This window comes from Danio rerio, chromosome 14, assembly GCF_049306965.1.
Source record: "Danio rerio strain Tuebingen ecotype United States chromosome 14, GRCz12tu, whole genome shotgun sequence".
Taxonomy (NCBI): domain Eukaryota; kingdom Metazoa; phylum Chordata; class Actinopteri; order Cypriniformes; family Danionidae; genus Danio; species Danio rerio.
The window spans coordinates 34,880,729-34,899,441 of record NC_133189.1 but is presented as its reverse complement, the minus strand read 5'-3'; the positions used below and the strand labels follow the sequence as shown (position 1 = coordinate 34,899,441).

The 18,713-nt window shown below is 41.6% G+C and overlaps 2 protein-coding genes across 11 annotated transcripts in view; one reads left to right on the top strand and one right to left on the bottom strand.

Moving 5' to 3' along the window:
- mtmr7a (myotubularin related protein 7a) overlaps positions 1–6,338 on the bottom strand; it is a 24,767-nt gene extending 18,429 nt beyond the window's left edge. Inside the window, exons 1-2 of one of the 2 annotated variants that reach the window (XM_073921587.1) lie at positions 3,035–6,338; positions 1,415–1,553 (exon numbers count right to left, since the gene is read on the bottom strand). In XM_073921587.1, the coding sequence (XP_073777688.1) occupies positions 1,452–1,553; positions 3,035–5,101 (2,169 nt within the window). In that variant the 5' untranslated portion in view covers positions 5,102–6,338 and the 3' untranslated portion in view covers positions 1,415–1,451. Of the gene's footprint in view, positions 1–1,414; positions 1,554–3,034 lie in introns of those variants that run through there. The other variant, XM_073921586.1, reaches the window with a different exon arrangement.
- slc7a2 (solute carrier family 7 member 2) overlaps positions 5,965–18,713 on the top strand; it is a 26,355-nt gene continuing 13,606 nt past the window's right edge. For 4 of the 9 annotated variants that reach the window (XR_012389494.1, XR_012389492.1, XM_073921381.1 and 1 more), the window contains exons 1-6: positions 10,382–10,587; positions 12,626–13,013; positions 13,096–13,251; positions 15,003–15,168; positions 15,261–15,397; positions 15,480–15,702. Coding sequence is in view for 5 of the 9 variants with exons in the window: in XM_073921381.1 (XP_073777482.1) it covers positions 12,644–13,013; positions 13,096–13,251; positions 15,003–15,168; positions 15,261–15,397; positions 15,480–15,702 (1,052 nt within the window). In the remaining 4 variants the exon portion in view is untranslated. 9 annotated transcript variants of the gene reach the window in all.

The following is an 18,713-nucleotide window of genomic DNA, read 5'->3' as shown; positions in this document are numbered from 1 at the left end:
AACAATAAAAAAGAATTTCATTCTATGTGGTTGGCATAGAAAATCGACTAAGCTAAAGAAACCTTGAGGCAGTTTCTCATAGAAACACAGTCTTTAAGAGGATTATGCAAATTGAGCACTTTTGTAATAAAGAAAGCATTAAGTAGATATTACACTGCGCACAGGTGATCATTTCAGCCTTCACATTGGTATTCAATATAAAAAGATCAACGAAGCATTAAGGAGTATACTGGGTTAGTATGTCAGTCTTCACCGTGCAATGCTATATTCATATCCCCTGTTTGTTATACACTAGAAAGCATAGAAAAAAGCTACTTGTGCTGTCTTACCTCAAACAAATTCTCCTTTTAGAAATTATAGATGATCAGTTTCCCATGCTGATTCTCACAGAACAAACCAGTAGATATCCAACTTTTGCAGTGTCAGCACAGGATCACTTAAGTCTAGACTATACATCTTCTAGTGCACAGATGTAAGCTTCAGTTCATTTTTGGATTCAATCAGTCTCCCTTTAACATAGGATGGTTGACAGGTTAGTGAACTCTAAACAACTTTGCCTGTGTTTACTGTTTAATGCGTCACCAAAACAAAAGCAAGCACAAAGTGACGTACATTGCATAAAAGTTATTTGTTCTTGCAGATAAAGAGTGAAGGAGGGCAGTTCATTTTAGGAAAAGCTGTATGGGTTTTGTAACAATGGCAAAAGCTGATTGCACAGCAGTTTTGCATTTGCCTTCCCCTATTTGTAGCCATCAACTACTGTCCTCATGTCTTCTCACTAATAATTGACTTGTAGATTTCCTGGTGACAGCTTTGTTAAGTGGTGTGGAGTGTCCCTATGACAAACAGTTTCAGCAGCGCTGGATAGCCGTGTTGACATTAGAACCAATATTTTCACATTAGATGAACTGACCATGGACATGTGCATGACCCTTGTAAATTGCAGAAGGATCTTGAAATGAAAAATATTCATTTATTCATATTCTTTTCGGCTCAGTCCCTTTATTAATCTGCAATGAACCTCCAACTATTCTGGGCATATGTTCAGCGGATGCCCTTCCAGGTGCAATCCAGAAATTGGGAAACACCCATACTCACTCACTCATTCACACACACACACACACATGAACGCACGCACGCACGCACGCACGCACGCACGCACGCACACACACACACTACAGACAGTTTAGTTTATTCAATTCACCTATAACGCATGTCTATGTCTGTGGATTGGGATTCGACAGTGCTAACCACTGAGCCACCATGCCTTCCCTTATTATATAAATAACTTTTCTCATTTAGGGAAAAACGGTTGTTTGACCTGTAATGACAGTCTGGTTTAAGAAAATTAACAGTTAATAACAGTTCAACAGGTTCTGTCACGCTCAAAATAAATGTTCGGGTGGATCCAATAGCGAGTGAACAAAGTAATTTATTAAACACAGTCAAACTCAAAAAAGGCAGGATGTAACAAAAGAGTGAGGTGCTAAGGCTAGGGGAACAGGACAGGAATCGAACAGGAAATCAGGCTCTAGCAGAAGCTCCTCACGGTCCTGAGCACAGACAGAGAGACACACATGAGCACACGTAACGAACTGACAATGAACATTAAACACGTAGCACTTAAATAGTCACGATGATGTAATTCAGCTGGCGAAAAATCAATCCAGCGGAGTGACGTAAGGCCACGTGACCAAAACAACACACGTGGGCCACAAAAGCAAAACAAACCCACATGATCACACAGACATTCCGGAAGAGCGCACAAACCTGCAACCGTGACATTACCCCTCTCTCAAGAGCACCTCCTGGTGCTCCCAGAAGCGCTTACCTGGCGATTGTAATCATCGATAAGAGAGTGATCCAATATGTCCTTTGCAGGGACCCAACTCCTCTCCTCCGCACCATAACCTTCCCAGTCCACCAAGTACTGAAATCCTCGCCCCCTCCGTCTTGAGTCCAGAATGCGCTTAACCGAATAAACGGTCTCCCCATCTACGAGACGCGGCGGGGGGGGAACCGGAGTGGGCGGATTAATCGCCGTATGAAAAACGGGCTTTAATTTGGAAACATGGAACACGGGATGAATTCTCCTGTACGCTGGAGGAAGTTTGAGGCGGACTGCCACCGGACTAATGATCTTGATGACAGTGAATGGGCCAATAAATTTGGGTGCAAGTTTATTACATACGGAACGCAAGGGAATATTCTTAGTTGAAAGCCACACTTTTTGACCGACGACGTAAACGGGAGGCTTCGACCGGTGGCGATCGGCTTTAGCCTTAGTGCGCGCACCCACTTGGAGGAGGGTCTGCCTGGCCCTGTTCCAAGTGCGTCGGCACCTCTGGACAAAGGCGTGGGCGGAGGGGACCGCGACTTCGGATTCCAGACTGGGAAAAGCTGGTGGCTGGTAACCTAAACTACACTGAAACGGAGAAAGGCCCGTAGCCGACACTGGTAATGAATTGTGTGCGTACTCCACCCATGGGAGCTGCTGACTCCAAGAGGAGGGATTCTGGGAAACCAAACAACGTAACATTCGCTCGAGATCTTGGTTTGCCCTCTCAGTTTGTCCGTTACTCTGAGGATGAAACCCAGAAGAAAGACTTACAGTCGCTCCCAATAAATGACAAAATTCTCTCCAAAATTTAGAGACAAACTGGGGCCCCCTGTCAGAAACCACGTCCGTCGGGAGGCCATGAATGCGAAAGACGTGATTAATGACAGCATCCGCTGTCTCTCTGGCTGAGGGTAATTTGGGCAGAGGAATAAAATGAGCTGCCTTCGAGAACCGGTCCACAACGGTCAAAACAACCGTATTGCCACCAGACGGCGGGAGCCCGGTGACGAAATCTAGCGAAATGTGCGACCAGGGTCTCGAAGGCACTGACAGCGGCTGAAGGAGTCCAGCGGGAGGGCGATTAGAAGTCTTAGAAACAGCACAAACAGAACAGGCCAAAACAAACTCGCGTATGTCCCGTGCCATAGCTGGCCACCAGAATCGCTGTTTAACCAAAAATAATGTACGACTCACCCCCGGATGACAAGCCACTTTGGAGGAATGTCCCCACCGAATGACGTCAGACCGAATCTCCTCCGGCACAAACAAACAACTGGGTGGGCATCCGGCCGGGGGCGTTACCCCATCCAGGGCTGTGCGGACCCTGCTCTCGATCTCCCATGTCACAGCAGAAATACAAATCCTCTGGGGAACGATGGGCTCAAGAGACGTATTGCGCTCGGAAAAATCAAAAAGACGGGATAACGCGTCGGGTTTGATGTTTTTGGAACCCGGCCGATAAGAGATGGTAAAATCGAAACGACCGAAAAATAATGCCCACCGAGCCTGCCTGGAGCTGAGTCGTTTGGCGGACCTGATGTATTCAAGGTTCTTATGATCGGTCCAAACGATAAAGGGAACCCCCGAACCCTCCAACCAATGACGCCACTCCTCCAAAGCGAGTTTGACAGCCAACAACTCCCTATTACCAATGTCGTAATTACGTTCTGCGGGAGATAATCGGTGAGAGAAAAACGCGCACGGATGAATTCTGTCATCCGAGGCGGCGCGCTGGGACAGGATAGCGCCCACCCCCACCTCTGACGCGTCAACCTCCACCACAAACTGCCGGGAGGGATCAGGTGTCACTAAAATAGGAGCTGAAACAAAGCGGCTCTTCAGATTGGAGAATGCAGCCTGTGCTGCGATCGACCACCTGAAGGGAGTTTTGGAGGAGGTTAAGGACGTCAGAGGGGCGGCGAGCTGGCTGAAATTGCGAATAAAACGCCGGTAAAAATTAGCGAAGCCCAGAAATCTCTGCAGGGCCTTACGAGACTCGGGGATTGGCCAATTCACCACAGCCTGAACTTTCTCTGGATCCATGCGCACCCCCTCGACTGACACAATGTGTCCTAGAAAGGGAACAGACTGTGCATGGAACACGCATTTCTCCGCCTTGACAAAAAGCCCATTCTCTAGCAGCCGCTGAAGCACTCGCCTGACGTGCTGCACATGTTCCTGGAGAGAACGAGAAAAAATCAGAATGTCATCCAGGTAGACATAAATAAACTGATCTATCATATCTCGCAACACGTCATTTACGAGTGCTTGGAAAACCGCAGGAGCATTAGAAAGCCCAAAAGGAAGAACACAATATTCAAAATGCCCCCTGGGGGTCAAAAACGCGGTTTTCCACTCATGACCCTGCTTCATGCGAACCAAATGATATGCGTTGCGGAGATCTAATTTCGTGAAAAACGAAGCCCCCTGCAGACGCTCGAACGCTGAAGACATCAGCGGCAAAGGATATGTATTCTTCACCGTGATGCTGTTCAGCCCTCGATAGTCAATGCAGGGTCTAAGGGACCCATCCTTCTTTTTCACGAAAAAGAACCCCGCCCCCGCCGGTGAAGAAGAGGGCCGTATGATCTTGGCCGCTAGAGAATCAGAAATATATTTCTCCATGGCCTCCCTCTCAGGAATAGAAAGAGAGTATAACTTGCCTTTAGGCGGAGACGTACCTGGCAATAAATCTATTGCACAGTCATAGGGACGGTGAGGAGGCAGTGAAGCAGCTCGAGACTTACTGAACACTCTCTTCAGGTCGAGGTACTCACTGGGCACGTTTGACAGGTCCATGCGCTCCTCCTGAAACACAGAACAAGAAACAGCAGAACGAGCAGACGAAAGACAAGACTGATGACAGTTCTCACTCCACGAAAGTATGGCATTAAGACCCCAGTTAATGTGAGGCTTATGAAGAATTAACCAAGGATGACCTAAAACCACTGGTGTGTTAGAACAGTCTGTTAAAAAAAATGAAATGTGTTCAACATGATTTCCAGACGTGATCAGCTTTATGGGTTTGGTGGAGTGAGTGATAGTGGGAAGGGAAAGTCCGCTGAGTGCGCGTACTGCAATGGGTTGTGACAGTGCAATAACCGGAAGTTTAAAACTGAAAGCGAAACCAGAGTCAATGAAGTTTCCCTCCGCCCCGGAATCGACGAGCGCCTGTGTGTCTTGAGTTCCGGAACCCCATGATAAGGAGACGGGCAGTATAGTGGCAGACGTAGAGGATTTGTCCAAATTAATTTCACCCATCAGTAACCTCTTACCTACTGATGGGTGTTGACTTTTACGGGACAGGAAGCCACCCGATGCCCCGCCCCACCGCAGTAGAGACAGAGTCCCTCCGTTCTTCGCCGGCGCTTCTCCTCTACGGACAAGCGGGATCTGCCCAACTGCATGGGTTCCGGGTCAACGCTCCCAACTTCCGGTGCCATCGGCGAGACCGGCGAGTCAGGGACAGGATCCGGAAACCTGTTTTGCCGCATGCGACTCTCACGGCGAAGCAGTCTGGAGTCCACCCGGATGGCCAAATCCACTAGCTCGTCGAGGGTCTTGGGAAGATCTAGGGAGTAAATCTCGTCCTGAAGACGATCCGAAAGGCCATGAAGGAACATGTCCCATTGAGCCTCCGCGTTCCAGCCGGATTCAGCAGCCAACGTGCGGAACTCAATGGAATAGTCCGCCACGCTCCGATTCCCCTGGCGGAGCTCAGCGAGGACTCGAGCGGCCTCTCTCCCAGAGGCGGCCCGATCAAAGACCTTTTTTAGTTCCTTTGAGAACAGGTCGAACGAAGAACAACAGGGTAATTTCTTCTCCCATGCTGTGGTTCCCCATTGAGCCGCCCTTCCTGAAAGGAGAGTGATGACGAACGCCACCTTGGCCTGCTCTGAGGAAAACAAAGATGGCTGCAGGGAGAAGTACAGGGAGCATTTGGCTAAGAAGGACCGGCATAAGTGAGGCTCCCCAGCATAGCAGGTCGGCGGAGGAAGGCGAGGCTCAACTGAGCGACCAACGCCCAAGTCAGCACTGGCAGTCACCGGCGCAGGTATCACCTCCGGAGCTGGTGCAGGCTCCCCTTGTGTTGTTCCGGAAATCAGCTGTTGGACCTGCGTAGTGAGTAACGACACCTGACCAACCAAGGCCTGGATAGCCTGTGCAGTCGTGGCTAAAGCCTCGTCCTGGCGATCGATCCTGGCGTTGCTAGCAGTAAGGAACTCCGATATCTGAGAAGTACTCGCTGGATCCATGGTAAAGGTCAGTTCGTTTTGTCACGCTCAAAATAAATGTTCGGGTGGATCCAATAGCGAGTGAACAAAGTAATTTATTAAACACAGTCAAACTCAAAAAAGGCAGGATGTAACAAAAGAGTGAGGTGCTAAGGCTAGGGGAACAGGACAGGAATCGAACAGGAAATCAGGCTCTAGCAGAAGCTCCTCACGGTCCTGAGCACAGACAGAGAGACACACATGAGCACACGTAACGAACTGACAATGAACATTAAACACGTAGCACTTAAATAGTCACGATGATGTAATTCAGCTGGCGAAAAATCAATCCAGCGGAGTGACGTAAGGCCACGTGACCAAAACAACACACGTGGGCCACAAAAGCAAAACAAACCCACATGATCACACAGACATTCCGGAAGAGCGCACAAACCTGCAACCGTGACAGGTTCCTTCTCATTTCTCTAAGCATCTTGTGTTTTGTTCTCTTTGTAGTGTAGGACTATATTGGCAGATGAATACAACTGCTCTTTGGACTTGATTTTATGCCCAAAAACTGCCTCTGTGTTTCAGACCAACGCTGAGAGATGTTTGCCAGGGTCCATTCAGTTGTTTTTTAATGCAATTTGGAGGCTGTTACAGTGAACTCAACCTAAAGCTGTTCAGTTTCACAACAAAAATTCAGTTTTAAAAAGTATTTAATCCAAGTAATCAAAGTACATCAAAGTTTTAAAGTAATTCCTTTTATTCATATCAGGTCGGTCTTGTGCCTGAACACCATGCCAGTGTTGGCAACCACGGTAAACCACATTCCCTGAATGTCAGTAAAGGAGTCTGTCCTGCTGTTTCCCTGGATAGTGTATGAATGTTTGCAGTGGTGGCTCCTACTTGCCAATTCATTTAGAGTGGCATTTGCTTTCACTGGTGTTCAGATAGATAATGGGCATGAAATGGACACAACTGATAAAGAGGTCTGTCTCTGCAAAGTTGTAGAAAAACTCTTTTGCAGGGTTTCGCGGAGATCTAAATATACACAACTGCTTTTAAATGTTTTGTTTTATATATAAACATGTGCTACAACAAACACCTCTGGCTATATTCAGCATCTGTGCTGCATTCTAAACTGCATAAATGCAACTCAAATGGGCAATTTTAAGTAAGAACAATGGACTTGTGAACACTAGATTCTTTGTCTATGTGTAATGTGTGATGCAGATAATGCAAACCTGCATTTAAAGGAACTTTTTTGACTTCAAAAGTCTCGACTAAACCCTTCAAAAGGATTTCTAGCATAAGATCCTGGCGGGGGAATGGGAGGAAAAACTCAAGTTCTACACACATTTTACATTTTTGAACCCCATGATCCATGTCATGTGTGGAAAAATGTCAAAGCAAAACAATAGGAAAGTAGTGCAATGAAACGGAAAAAACGTTCTGTGTGAATGGCCCCTTTGTTATCACAATGGAAATCTGCTATTAAAGGGCCATGACACCCCCCCACTTTAGGTTAAAGTCTACTTCAGAATTTTTTCAAAAGATGCATGATTAATGGGCGTGGAGCTCCGCAAGCATCGAGCAGGAGTGGGCGTGGCCAGCAGGGGAGAACGTGAGCGAACAACTATTGATGTCAGTTAGCTCACAAAATGAGACAAACCGTGAGGAGATGCATGAGTTTATAGTTTACAAAGTTAAAATGCAAAGAAATGAACAGTGATTTAGTGCCCTGCTACATTTGTTATTCGTAATTTCATATACAGACAACCACAATTTATATAATTATAAAGATAAGTGTGTTTATGTAAACCCTATAAATGAGGACTTCTCCCTCAATCCCCGTATCCAGCAGACTCAGTGCAGCAGGTCTCCTGACTTGTCTATTTTAACCATTAGTCCTGCTGGTAATCTGGAGGATTTAGGCAAACACAGCAGCACTGTGAAGTGTCTGAATGTGAACGAACTCCTGATAAAAGACAGCGTCCGCCATTCTCTAATTCTCGTGCTGCTCTCCTGACAAAAATGCTTGCAGCACACACACAGCTTTGCTGTATGATCGGCCCTGACAAGATCGCGGGGGAAAACATGCAACAAACCCCGTGGATCATGGAAACAAACGTATATGAGCCTTCATGAACGGCTAAATACTGTGTGTCCGTGCCGTGGGTCCGTGACGTGTCTCACAGCTCGGGCTTGACTCTGGTAGGTCTGGCAGGTCTCATGAATAATTAAGCAGCCGGCTCTTCTCATATTCAGGCTCCGCGCTAAATAATAATGAGAAACCGACGCGTCATCATTGCACTTGCAGTACTGCGCTACGTCGCCGATTTTGATCCCGCCCTAAAAATCATTTTAAACCCGGAAGCTGAAATTAGCTGACAAAAGCTCAAAATTATCCAGTTTTCCCCACAATTAAAGCTGACAGGTGCTTACATTGTCTTAACTGATGCTCAACACACACAAATCTGTTAATATATTAAAAAAAAAGTTCTCCGGGGTGTCCTGAACCTTTAAATGTATAACAGACAACCTGCTCTGACTTTACATTAGGGAAAATTATATACTGAGAGTTTTTTTTTCACCAAAATCTTTATGTTTATTGTTTTAAACACTCACCAGCACCTTTTTAACTTTAAAATGATTTGAATTCATAATACAGGAAATTCAACAAAGTGCCGAAAACATAACAAATGTTTAAAGATTGTGGTTCATATTAACATTCAGTTCCTGCAGATTCTTCACTCTTATGAATTAAGGATTAACTGTGGACACCATTTGAGTATAGTAAACTATTGTCCTGTTCAGAAAAACTGTTTGCGCTTTGTGACACATGGTGCAGTATCATGTTAGAAAAACACATCACAAGATGGATACACTGTGGCCATAAAGAAAACAGGCTTAAGCCTAACCTTTGGTATTGTACTACACTCAAAAAAATGACGTTTGCTGTTTGTTCAAACTACTTAAATGAAAATGACCTGAAACAACACAAATCTTGAGATTATTTGGGACAACATAATTGTTTTATGTTCAATCTACTTAAGTAAAAAAAAACAACGACGAATAAGTTAACTAAATTTCTTCATGTTTTCTGAACACAAATCGAGTGTGTTGATCGCATTTTTTTCACAGTGTATGGGGCCAAAAGTGTCAAGACTATATCCTTCACACCATTACACCACCACCATCCTTAAACAGCGAGCCTAACATCCAATGGTTACTTCAGAATTTGAGCGCAGTTACCAATTTTTCAGGCCTGTGTTGTTTAATTCCAATGAATTGTTTTATGTGCTTATAGCTGGAATGGAAGCGATGTGCTCTTCTTCTGTTGGTTGTTGCATGTTCATACAGTTGATGATCTTCTGCAGATCTTAGTTGCAATGAGTGATTATTTGAGTTAGTGTAGCATTTCTAGTCTGTTTATCCTCCTCAGACCTCTGGCATTAACAAGGCATTTTCGCCCACAGAACGACCACACACTAGATGCTTTCACACACTGGATCTTACAGTTCTCTGCAATCTTACAGATGGTTACGCATGAAAATCCCAGCAGTTCAGCAGCTTCTGGAATACACAGGTCAGAGTGTCTGGCACCAACAACAACGCCACATTCAAAATCATTTTTTTTGTCCTCTGATTTGCAGATTTCCTTGAACTTCAATGGATTGTCTTGACCACATGAGTTGCTGCCATGTGATTGGCTGAATAAAACAAGTAGTTGAACAGCTGATGAACATTTGTGTTTATTATTTCTGTAAATGCAGCACTGAGTGACAATCACCCCAGGGCCCAGTCTCTCCTGTTTCAGCTTTGTGACGTGGCTGCTACTGTCATTTTGGAGAGGCCTGTTGACCCAGTATCCTTGTTTTTATGAGCTTATATATAAGGGAAACAATCTTCCATTAAAGCCCTTTACCTGTGATAGCTCTTTGTCCAATCAGCGCCCATGCTTTTAGCGACTCTTCCTGAACTACACTAGGCAAACAGATCTGTCTGTCTCAATGTTTGTCAATGTCAGTTGCTTAACCATTTATCAGCAGTCAGTAAGTGCACTGACAGCTGGGACTTACTCTGGGCATGAGGGTTTTCTCCAAAAAAAAAAAAAAAACTACATTATTAACACACAGGTTTTTCATAAACCCTGCTGACCTGGGATATTAGCATTGCCTCGATCTTTGTGAAGTGTAAGTCTCCCTCTATGGGGCAGCACACAGCTGCCAGACCAGTCCTCCTCATAGGGGGCAGGGCAAGTTAAGACAAACCAGGAGTGAGAAAAGTAGGCAGTAAAACCAATGCGGTTGTGGGCTGACATGTCATTTGAGCTTGAAGAAGGACGGGGCAAACTTGACACAGGACTTGGGAAGGACTGACTTCGAGCTTGTGAGCTTTTTAAAGAAATCAGTGGAGATCACTGAGAGCTGTGTGTGGTTGGGGGTGTGTTCCTGTGTATTTGGGCGAAAGCCATAGGAACTTTACTTCCATAGCGTGATCCTGCAGCTGCCAGTCAGTCATCAGTCGGTGAGTTTTAGTATTGGTATTTTTAATCAAATACACTATTTTAGATGATTTCTTAAAACTATGAATTACTCATTGCTTGTGTATTTACATATAGTCATACACTGAATTACTTTTAATTGGTTCATATGTGAAAAATCATGTTTTTTTATTTATTTTGCATGCACTTAAAACTTAAATTTACTCATTATTTACTGGGTGGTATTTAAAGGGTGAGTAAATGTTGACACTTTTACTAATTTAAAACACTGTTGACACAGTTTAACTAATGTCTTTAAGAATTCTATTTGCAAAAATAAAAACTGAGTTATCTGTTTTTGAAAATAAACTAGCCAACTGCATGGACAAAGTATGTACCGGTTCCTGTAGTATTAATTCACTCAAACACAGATTAATGTCTGGCTTAGCTTTAAAATATGCAGCTTTGTAACTGAGCTTTAGAGTTGTCTGTCAAGTTGGGCTTCATAAAGCATGATAAGCGCTCAGGGCTACTGCTCACAGGTACAGCCTTATACACGTCAATCTTTGCCTCCTTTACTCCTTTTACAGGTTTGAAATAGACGCAGTGTAATGCTAATGCCATTGTAATGCCTCGATGTTTGGTCACATGCAGCCCAATGTGACAAATCTACAATAAACACATGTCTTAAATGTAAAAGTTTATTTAGGAAGCAGCTTGAGTGTAAATTTTCATATCTAACTCAGAGGAAAAATGAGAATATTAATATTTAAAACTCTTCTACAGATGTATTTTGTATTTTTGGGTGTGTGAACACTATCACCAAAATTTTTTTTTAAATGTTTGATACGTTTATGTGATCAGTAATACAGCAAAATGGTAATGTCATATTTTGAATAGCTGTTTTCTATGGTAATATTATTTTAATAAAGTCCTGCTATGGCAAAGATCAGTTTTTTTTATTCTATTACTCCAGACGTCAGTGTTACTTGATCCTTCAGAAATCATTCAAATACAATTACTTACTGTCGTCAACATCAGAAATATGTTTTTAGTGGAAATCACAACATTTTTATAGAAGTATTAGAAGAGTAAAGTCCTATTGACCACATTTGAACAGTATATAAAGATTTTATTTACTATACTTAGTATAAATATATATAACTAAAACATTTTCAAATGTATCTAAAGAGACTGTCTTAAAATGTGTTTTTTTAGCAGTTTAAACACTTCATATAAATGTGCAAGTGTGTTTCATTAAGTATAACCCATCAGGTGTAATGCTTTTATAATGAACTCTCATAATGAACTTGTAAGCCAATGCACGAGTGAAAAAACCCACAAACTTAACTCTTTAACTGCACGAAAGCACACCAGCCAATAAGCGATTTGCAAAATACATACGCCTGTCAAAATGAAAGCACTTTATCCCACTATTATGCAATAATGCCTAAGGCTTTAGCATTATTCTACATTGGGCAATGCTAAAACCTGCTTAAACTGCAGACATGTGCAAGTGAGAACAAAGGTTAAAGTGTTATAATAATACTGATGCTATTTTATATGCTTTAGCTACGCTTTTGTTTCCAGCACCACTGATTTTGCATAATCAATTAACTTAATTATAGATATATTATTTATAAAACATGCACAACTTGCATATGAGTTCATTTTGGTGATGTCCTTTTGACATGCGGTTGAGTATAAGAAAGTATGATTCTTGACTAACTCTTATTAGACTATTAGTAGATTGTTCACTGTAAAAAATACTGGGTTCCACACAATCGATTTAAGTTGTGACAACATGAAGGAATTAAGTTAACTTATACATATTTACAAATTTAAGTAGATTGAACATAAAACAATTAAGTTGTCCCCCAAAAAATCTCAAGAATTGTGTTTTTTATGTAATTATATGTAAGTAGTTTAAACAAACAGTGAACATAATTGCTTTTGAGTGTAGCTTAGTGGGTTAGTAGAATTAGTTACTACATGCAAAGTTACTTACAGTCATCAGAATGTCTGTTCTGTTGGAGGAGCATCACAATCAAGAGTTTGTGTACCGACTTATTTATTTGACAGTTTGTGTCAACAGGAAGAATGCTAGAACATTGCCTCACATTTGGTCGCTCCCTTGTGAGGAGGAAGAATGTGGACCAGGGCTGTCTGGAGGAGTCCAAGCTGTGCCGCTGCCTCTCAACTGTTGATCTCATTGCTCTGGGGGTTGGAAGCACACTGGGGGCCGGTGTCTATGTACTCGCTGGAGAGGTGGCCAAAGGCAGTTCCGGCCCCAGCATCGTTGTGTCCTTCCTCATCGCTGCATTAGCATCTGTGATGGCTGGTTTGTGCTATGCTGAGTTTGGTGCCCGGGTACCCAAGACTGGCTCTGCCTATCTGTACAGCTATGTGACGGTAGGGGAGCTCTGGGCCTTCATCACCGGGTGGAACCTCATTCTGTCATACGTTATCGGTAATTATGAATCTTAAATCAGTGATATTATATCAAATATCGGAGTTCATTTACCAGTATCATCTGATGTTCTGTTGGACAGGCACCTCCAGTGTGGCACGTGCCTGGAGTGGGACATTTGATGAGATAATAGGCGGTCACATTGAGAAATTCTGCAAAATGTACTTCAAAATGAGTTTGCCTGGCCTGGCGGAGTACCCTGATTTCTTTGCTGTTTGCCTGATCTTACTTCTGTCAGGTAAAACAAAAAGTCTGTCAGTAAATCTATTCAGTTAATAATATTTTTAAAATGTTGCTGCTTATATAGTGACATCAAAACCCTGAAGACCACTGGTTCGATGATTTTTTTTTTTCTTTTTACAATTCTAAATAAAGGCTAAACTTTATACTTGAAGAGTTGGGAAGCAAAAACCTCTAAGTGCCGTCTCAAATTTGCATCTAAAATTAATAATTTTCTTAGCCTCCTTTGTTTCTGTTAAGTTATTTTACTTTAAAGACCAGGAAAAGGACTTATTCTTTGCCATAAATGTGATATTACTGAATAATGCTCAGTTAACAGGAAAATTTCAAATGGCATTTAGAGGTCTTCATACATTTTGTTGATTATATGAAATACACGTATGAAGTACATTTCATCATTCTTTTTTATAAACCTTATTTTGATAGTCACTTGACAGACAACAGTCTACTGACTGTAAGGACAACGTTGTCCATTTATAGACTACTATAATCCTTAAGCCTAACCTAAGAGTCTAGTAAAGCCTAAAAGTCCTAAAGGCTCTCCAGAGTCACACGAGCACCCTTCTGGAAGCTAAAATGTTGAAGGGGACAAACTGCCATCTTATACACTCAAATGCAGTGCATTCGTACATTGTAAGCCATTGTAAATCAGCCAGTACACATAGAATGAATGGACCAAGTACTTTGCAAAATGACCTTAAGCCCTGTGTACACCTGGCATGATCTGATCAAAAGTGGTCAGTTGAAAATATTACCGTTACCACCTTGCATTAACATACATCCATAAGCATCCAGTAAGCACTTGTGCTTTTTTGTTGACTATAAAAAAAAAACTCTGATTTACTACTTCAGTTCAGTGCAGCATGAGCACACTTTGCATCATAAAGCAATTAAATGAAAAAGATGTTGATGACTGATGACAACAACTTTGACTGTAATCCATGTGTTTTGATACAATGCAACGGTGTATGTATACTTGAGGCACATTCTCACAACCATTACCATAATGAAAGTTATAAAAACCAATCTAGAAATCTTGAGTGAGCCAGCAGTGAATTAGTCTTCCAGGTTTTGACACCACAGTGACACCACCCAATTTTTCTTTACTAATTTGTTCTATGTATTGCTATCACTTTATTATATGAATCACTTTATATGCTTTAAACGAATCGCTTGTTGTAATCCTCATTTGTCTCTGCTTAAGTGAATAAATGTAAATGTATGTATTTTGTTAAAACAAACAAAAAAAAAATTAAATGCATCTTTTAAAAAAACATATTGCATAAGATAATGGATCCTTTCCACAAGACTGTTATGATGTGTTTAATGGTCATCATAATCTTTAAAAGTTGTAATATCTTGATGTTTAAAAAACAAATGAACACATATGTATTCATGTATGCATCATATTTCCATAAAATTACAAAAAAAAAAAACAAATTACCTCTTGTGCGGGGTATTTCCCATGTAAAATATGATATTAAGTAAATATGATACTGTTCTCTCTTGTCTGTCATTATCAGTCTCGCACAATTTTAATCCTTTCTCTGAAATTCTTGATAACACCATTGTGGGGTTGTTTTTTTATTAATTCAGCAAAGAGAACTGTAAAAAAAAAGTATTTGTTGTACTCTCCCATTCACTGTGCTCTAAGTTTACCCAACTATGACGACTTCCACTACTGAGAAACCATATCAACAAGAACATGTATTTTTTATAAGCTGAATATAAGTGTTCATTTTTCCACAGGCCTTCTCTCCTTTGGGGTGAAGGAATCCGCCTGGGTCAACAAAATCTTCACAGCAGTAAATGTGCTTGTGCTCATGTTCGTTATCATCTCTGGATTTGTCAAAGGAGACTCTCTCAATTGGAACATATCAGAGGAATCGCTCGTAAATATCACAGTTGTCAAAAGGTGGAAAACATTTCTTGTTTCTCTCGAACTCCTCGTCTTTTCATTCACCCTAAAGGATCATAATCATTCAAATGTTTATTTACTTCACTCAGAAACATCTCGGGTGCTGCTAATGTCACCAGCGATTATGGGGCAGGAGGCTTTTTTCCGTATGGATTTGGCGGAACGTTGGCTGGTGCGGCCACCTGCTTTTACGCCTTTGTGGGATTCGACTGTATTGCAACCACAGGTATTCAATCACTTATCATACAGTTATTTCCAGTCCTTCAGTGTCTAGTATAATGTTCTATTGTGTTTTTATATCTGACTAGGTGAAGAGGTGAAGAATCCCCAGAGGGCCATTCCCATTGGCATAGTGGTTTCCCTTCTGGTCTGCTTCCTTGCCTACTTTGGTGTTTCAGCAGCCCTCACCCTCATGATGCCCTACTATCTGCTGGATGAGAAGAGTCCTCTACCTTTGGCTTTTGAATATGTAGGCTGGGGGCCTGCGAAATATGTAGTTGCGGCAGGATCACTTTGTGCTCTTTCAACCAGGTAAACATCTTTCTTTGTGCCCCTAATGCAGTTCTGCTGGCCAAGGCTTGTATATTAAATCAGCATGCTCACATCAAACACTGTGAATAGTTACATAAAAGTGCGCTTATTCATTTTGTCATTTGTTTGTCGTTCAGTTAAACAGGTCTTTCCTAATTGTTTTGTATGAAATTCTCAGTTGGGTCTGTGGTGGATTGATTCCTATGCTTCGCATCTCTAATGACTTTTTGATAGTGGTTTGTTTGAAAGAGAGCATATTGTGTAAATAATCACACGTAGCATTTCAGTAATCACATCATTAGCATTTAGATGTTTAATGTTTATAGTCGCTCTCTTTCAGAACAAAATTGTCATGTGGTTTGTGTTTTTCGTTTTTTCCTGGACTTTTGTTTCATATTTTGCAACAATCATCTAATTCAAGCAGTGCTAATGCAATGATTATTGGATTTATTCTGATATTAGTCTAAATTATGTTAGAAATGTGCTGGGTATGGTTGTACCAGCTGATCGTAAGTTTTTTCTTAAACTGGAACGTAAAGTTCACACTTTAGGGGCTTAGTAACAACTAGCTAAGCTAGTTTGTAACTAAATTTGTTGTCTCTTCGGGTGTACCACATGTTTTAGGGCAAACCTTAGTTAGTAGGTCGTAATTTCTCCGTAAAGTCATACATAGTCCCATTGAATGACGCAATATTCAATAAAAAGCATTTAAATTGTTAAACTGCTTTTAAAATTCTGTACCTATTGTGTCTGTATATAACTGTCCTTAATGAAATTATAAATGACATTTTTATAGCACATTAAATTATAGTCAGTCACTAATATCAGACGACGCACGCATCTGCATCGCAAACTGAAAATGCAAAACATTAAACTTTTTTAATATCCTTCTCATGAAAGTAAAAAGAACAGGAAGAAAAACTTAGTCATGAAAAAATTCTCGTCTTAATTGATGGATACAGTTAACAAAAAACACTCCTTGAAAGAAAATTACACTTCTTTTATAAAACGAAAAAGCAAAATTTGGGAGAAAATTAAGGCTGTGAGAGGAAGAGGTGTAGAAAGAGATCATTCTTCATTATGATCGGAAGCTCCTTAATGTTAAGTAATCTCGCTGTCATCTCTTTTCTACCATTATACATGGGGGGAAGGCTGTCATAAATATTTAGTTGGAATACAGCGTTACATTTAAACTAAGTTCAGTGGTGCAACACAAAAATATTTAGTAATTTGCAACTAATCGTGTCCCTTTATGTCACAACTAGGCTACGTTTTAACTTACACACTGCTGGTGCAACCGTCCCCTGGTCTTTTATTGGTGAGGTATGACTACGGATCTACTACAATTAATCTTTTATATTTAAAATAAATCACATGGTCATTTTATAAACCCAAAAAAATATATATAAACATTATAAACATATGAATACCACAACCTATAGGTCATGCGCAATACTCCCAGGAAAAAATGAAGTTGTTTTTAGCTGTACATTTGGTCCCATTTGCATCTGCTGAATCTATGATCTATGTTCTGTATAATGATGTGCTGTCAAATTTGACATTCCCTAAAGTCAACATGAAATATGTTGTTTTAACATTAAATATTTTTTGTGTTAATTTTATTTGTCGTAACAAGATACAGATATTTAGCCTATCCAGATAGATAGCATATGTTACCATCAACAAAGTCAGTGACGAAGGCTCATGGACAATTTTTTTCCTTTTGTCCTGTCGTTCAATAAATAAATTGAGCGCAGACCTTCATTGGTACTAGTCATTTGAATAAAATTTGGTCAGAGCACCAAACATGTCTAAAAGAGCGTGGTGATTTACATTCTACCACCAACAAAGTAAAAAAAGTCAATTTATTTTAAAAAGTCATTAAAATTTTACTAATAGTAGCTATACTTCAAAATGATATTGAATTTAAACACTTATGTGAAAGGATGTCAGGCAACATGCTACTATCAAAAGTCCACTAGGGTTAATGATTATTTTATTAATCCTTTCCTGCGGCCGTTCATTCATTTATTCATTTTCAACTGCTTTTCCGGGGCCTGGTCGCAGGGGCATCAGTTTTATGAGAGAACCTCAGACTTCCTTTTTCCCCGGACACTTCCTCCAGCTCGTCCGGGGGGATCCTGAGGCGTTCCTAGGTCAGCCGAGAAATAAAGTCTTTCCATCATGTCCTGGGTCTTCCCCGAGGCCTCCTCCTGGTGGGACATGCCTAGAACAGCACCCTAGGTAGGCGTCCAAGAGGCATCTGAAACAGATGCCTGAGCCTCCTCAGCTGACTTTTCTCGATGTGGAGGAGCAGCGGCTCTATTCTAAGATCCTCCCAGGTGACAGAGCTCCACATCCTATCTACGTATAAGGGTGCGCCCTGCCACCCTGCGAAGGAAACTAATTTCAACCACTTGTATTCAAGGTCTTGTCCTTTCGGTCAAAACCCAAAGCTCATGACCATAGATGAGAGTAGGAATTAGATTAACCAGAAAATTGAAAGCTTTGCCTTTTGGCTCAGCTCCTTCTTTACCACAACGGACCGGTACATTGACGGCATTACTGCTGCCACTGCACCAATCCACCTTCCCTCACTCGTGAAAAAAACCCCAAGAAACTTGAACTCTTCCACCTGACGTAAGGACTTTCTTTCAACCTGGTCAGGGCAAACCACTTCTTTGCAGTGGAGCACCAAGGCCTCAGACTTGGAGGTGCTGATTCTCATCCCAGCCGCCTCACACTCGGCAGCAAACTGCCCCAGTGCATGCAAAAGATCTATGTTCAATGAAGCCAACAGAACAACATTAACCATTGGGATCTAATGCATATTTTAGAATCTCACTAGAATTAGTAGTCACACGCTTCGAACGTTATCCCTCGATTGAAAGGACGTTATCAGTGGTTATCAGCTGTTAGATGTGTGTGTGTGGGGGGGATTCCATTATAAATGCAGCCAGGGTTCATTCTGATTTCATGTTGACTTTAAAGTAAAAGCGACCAGTTGCACA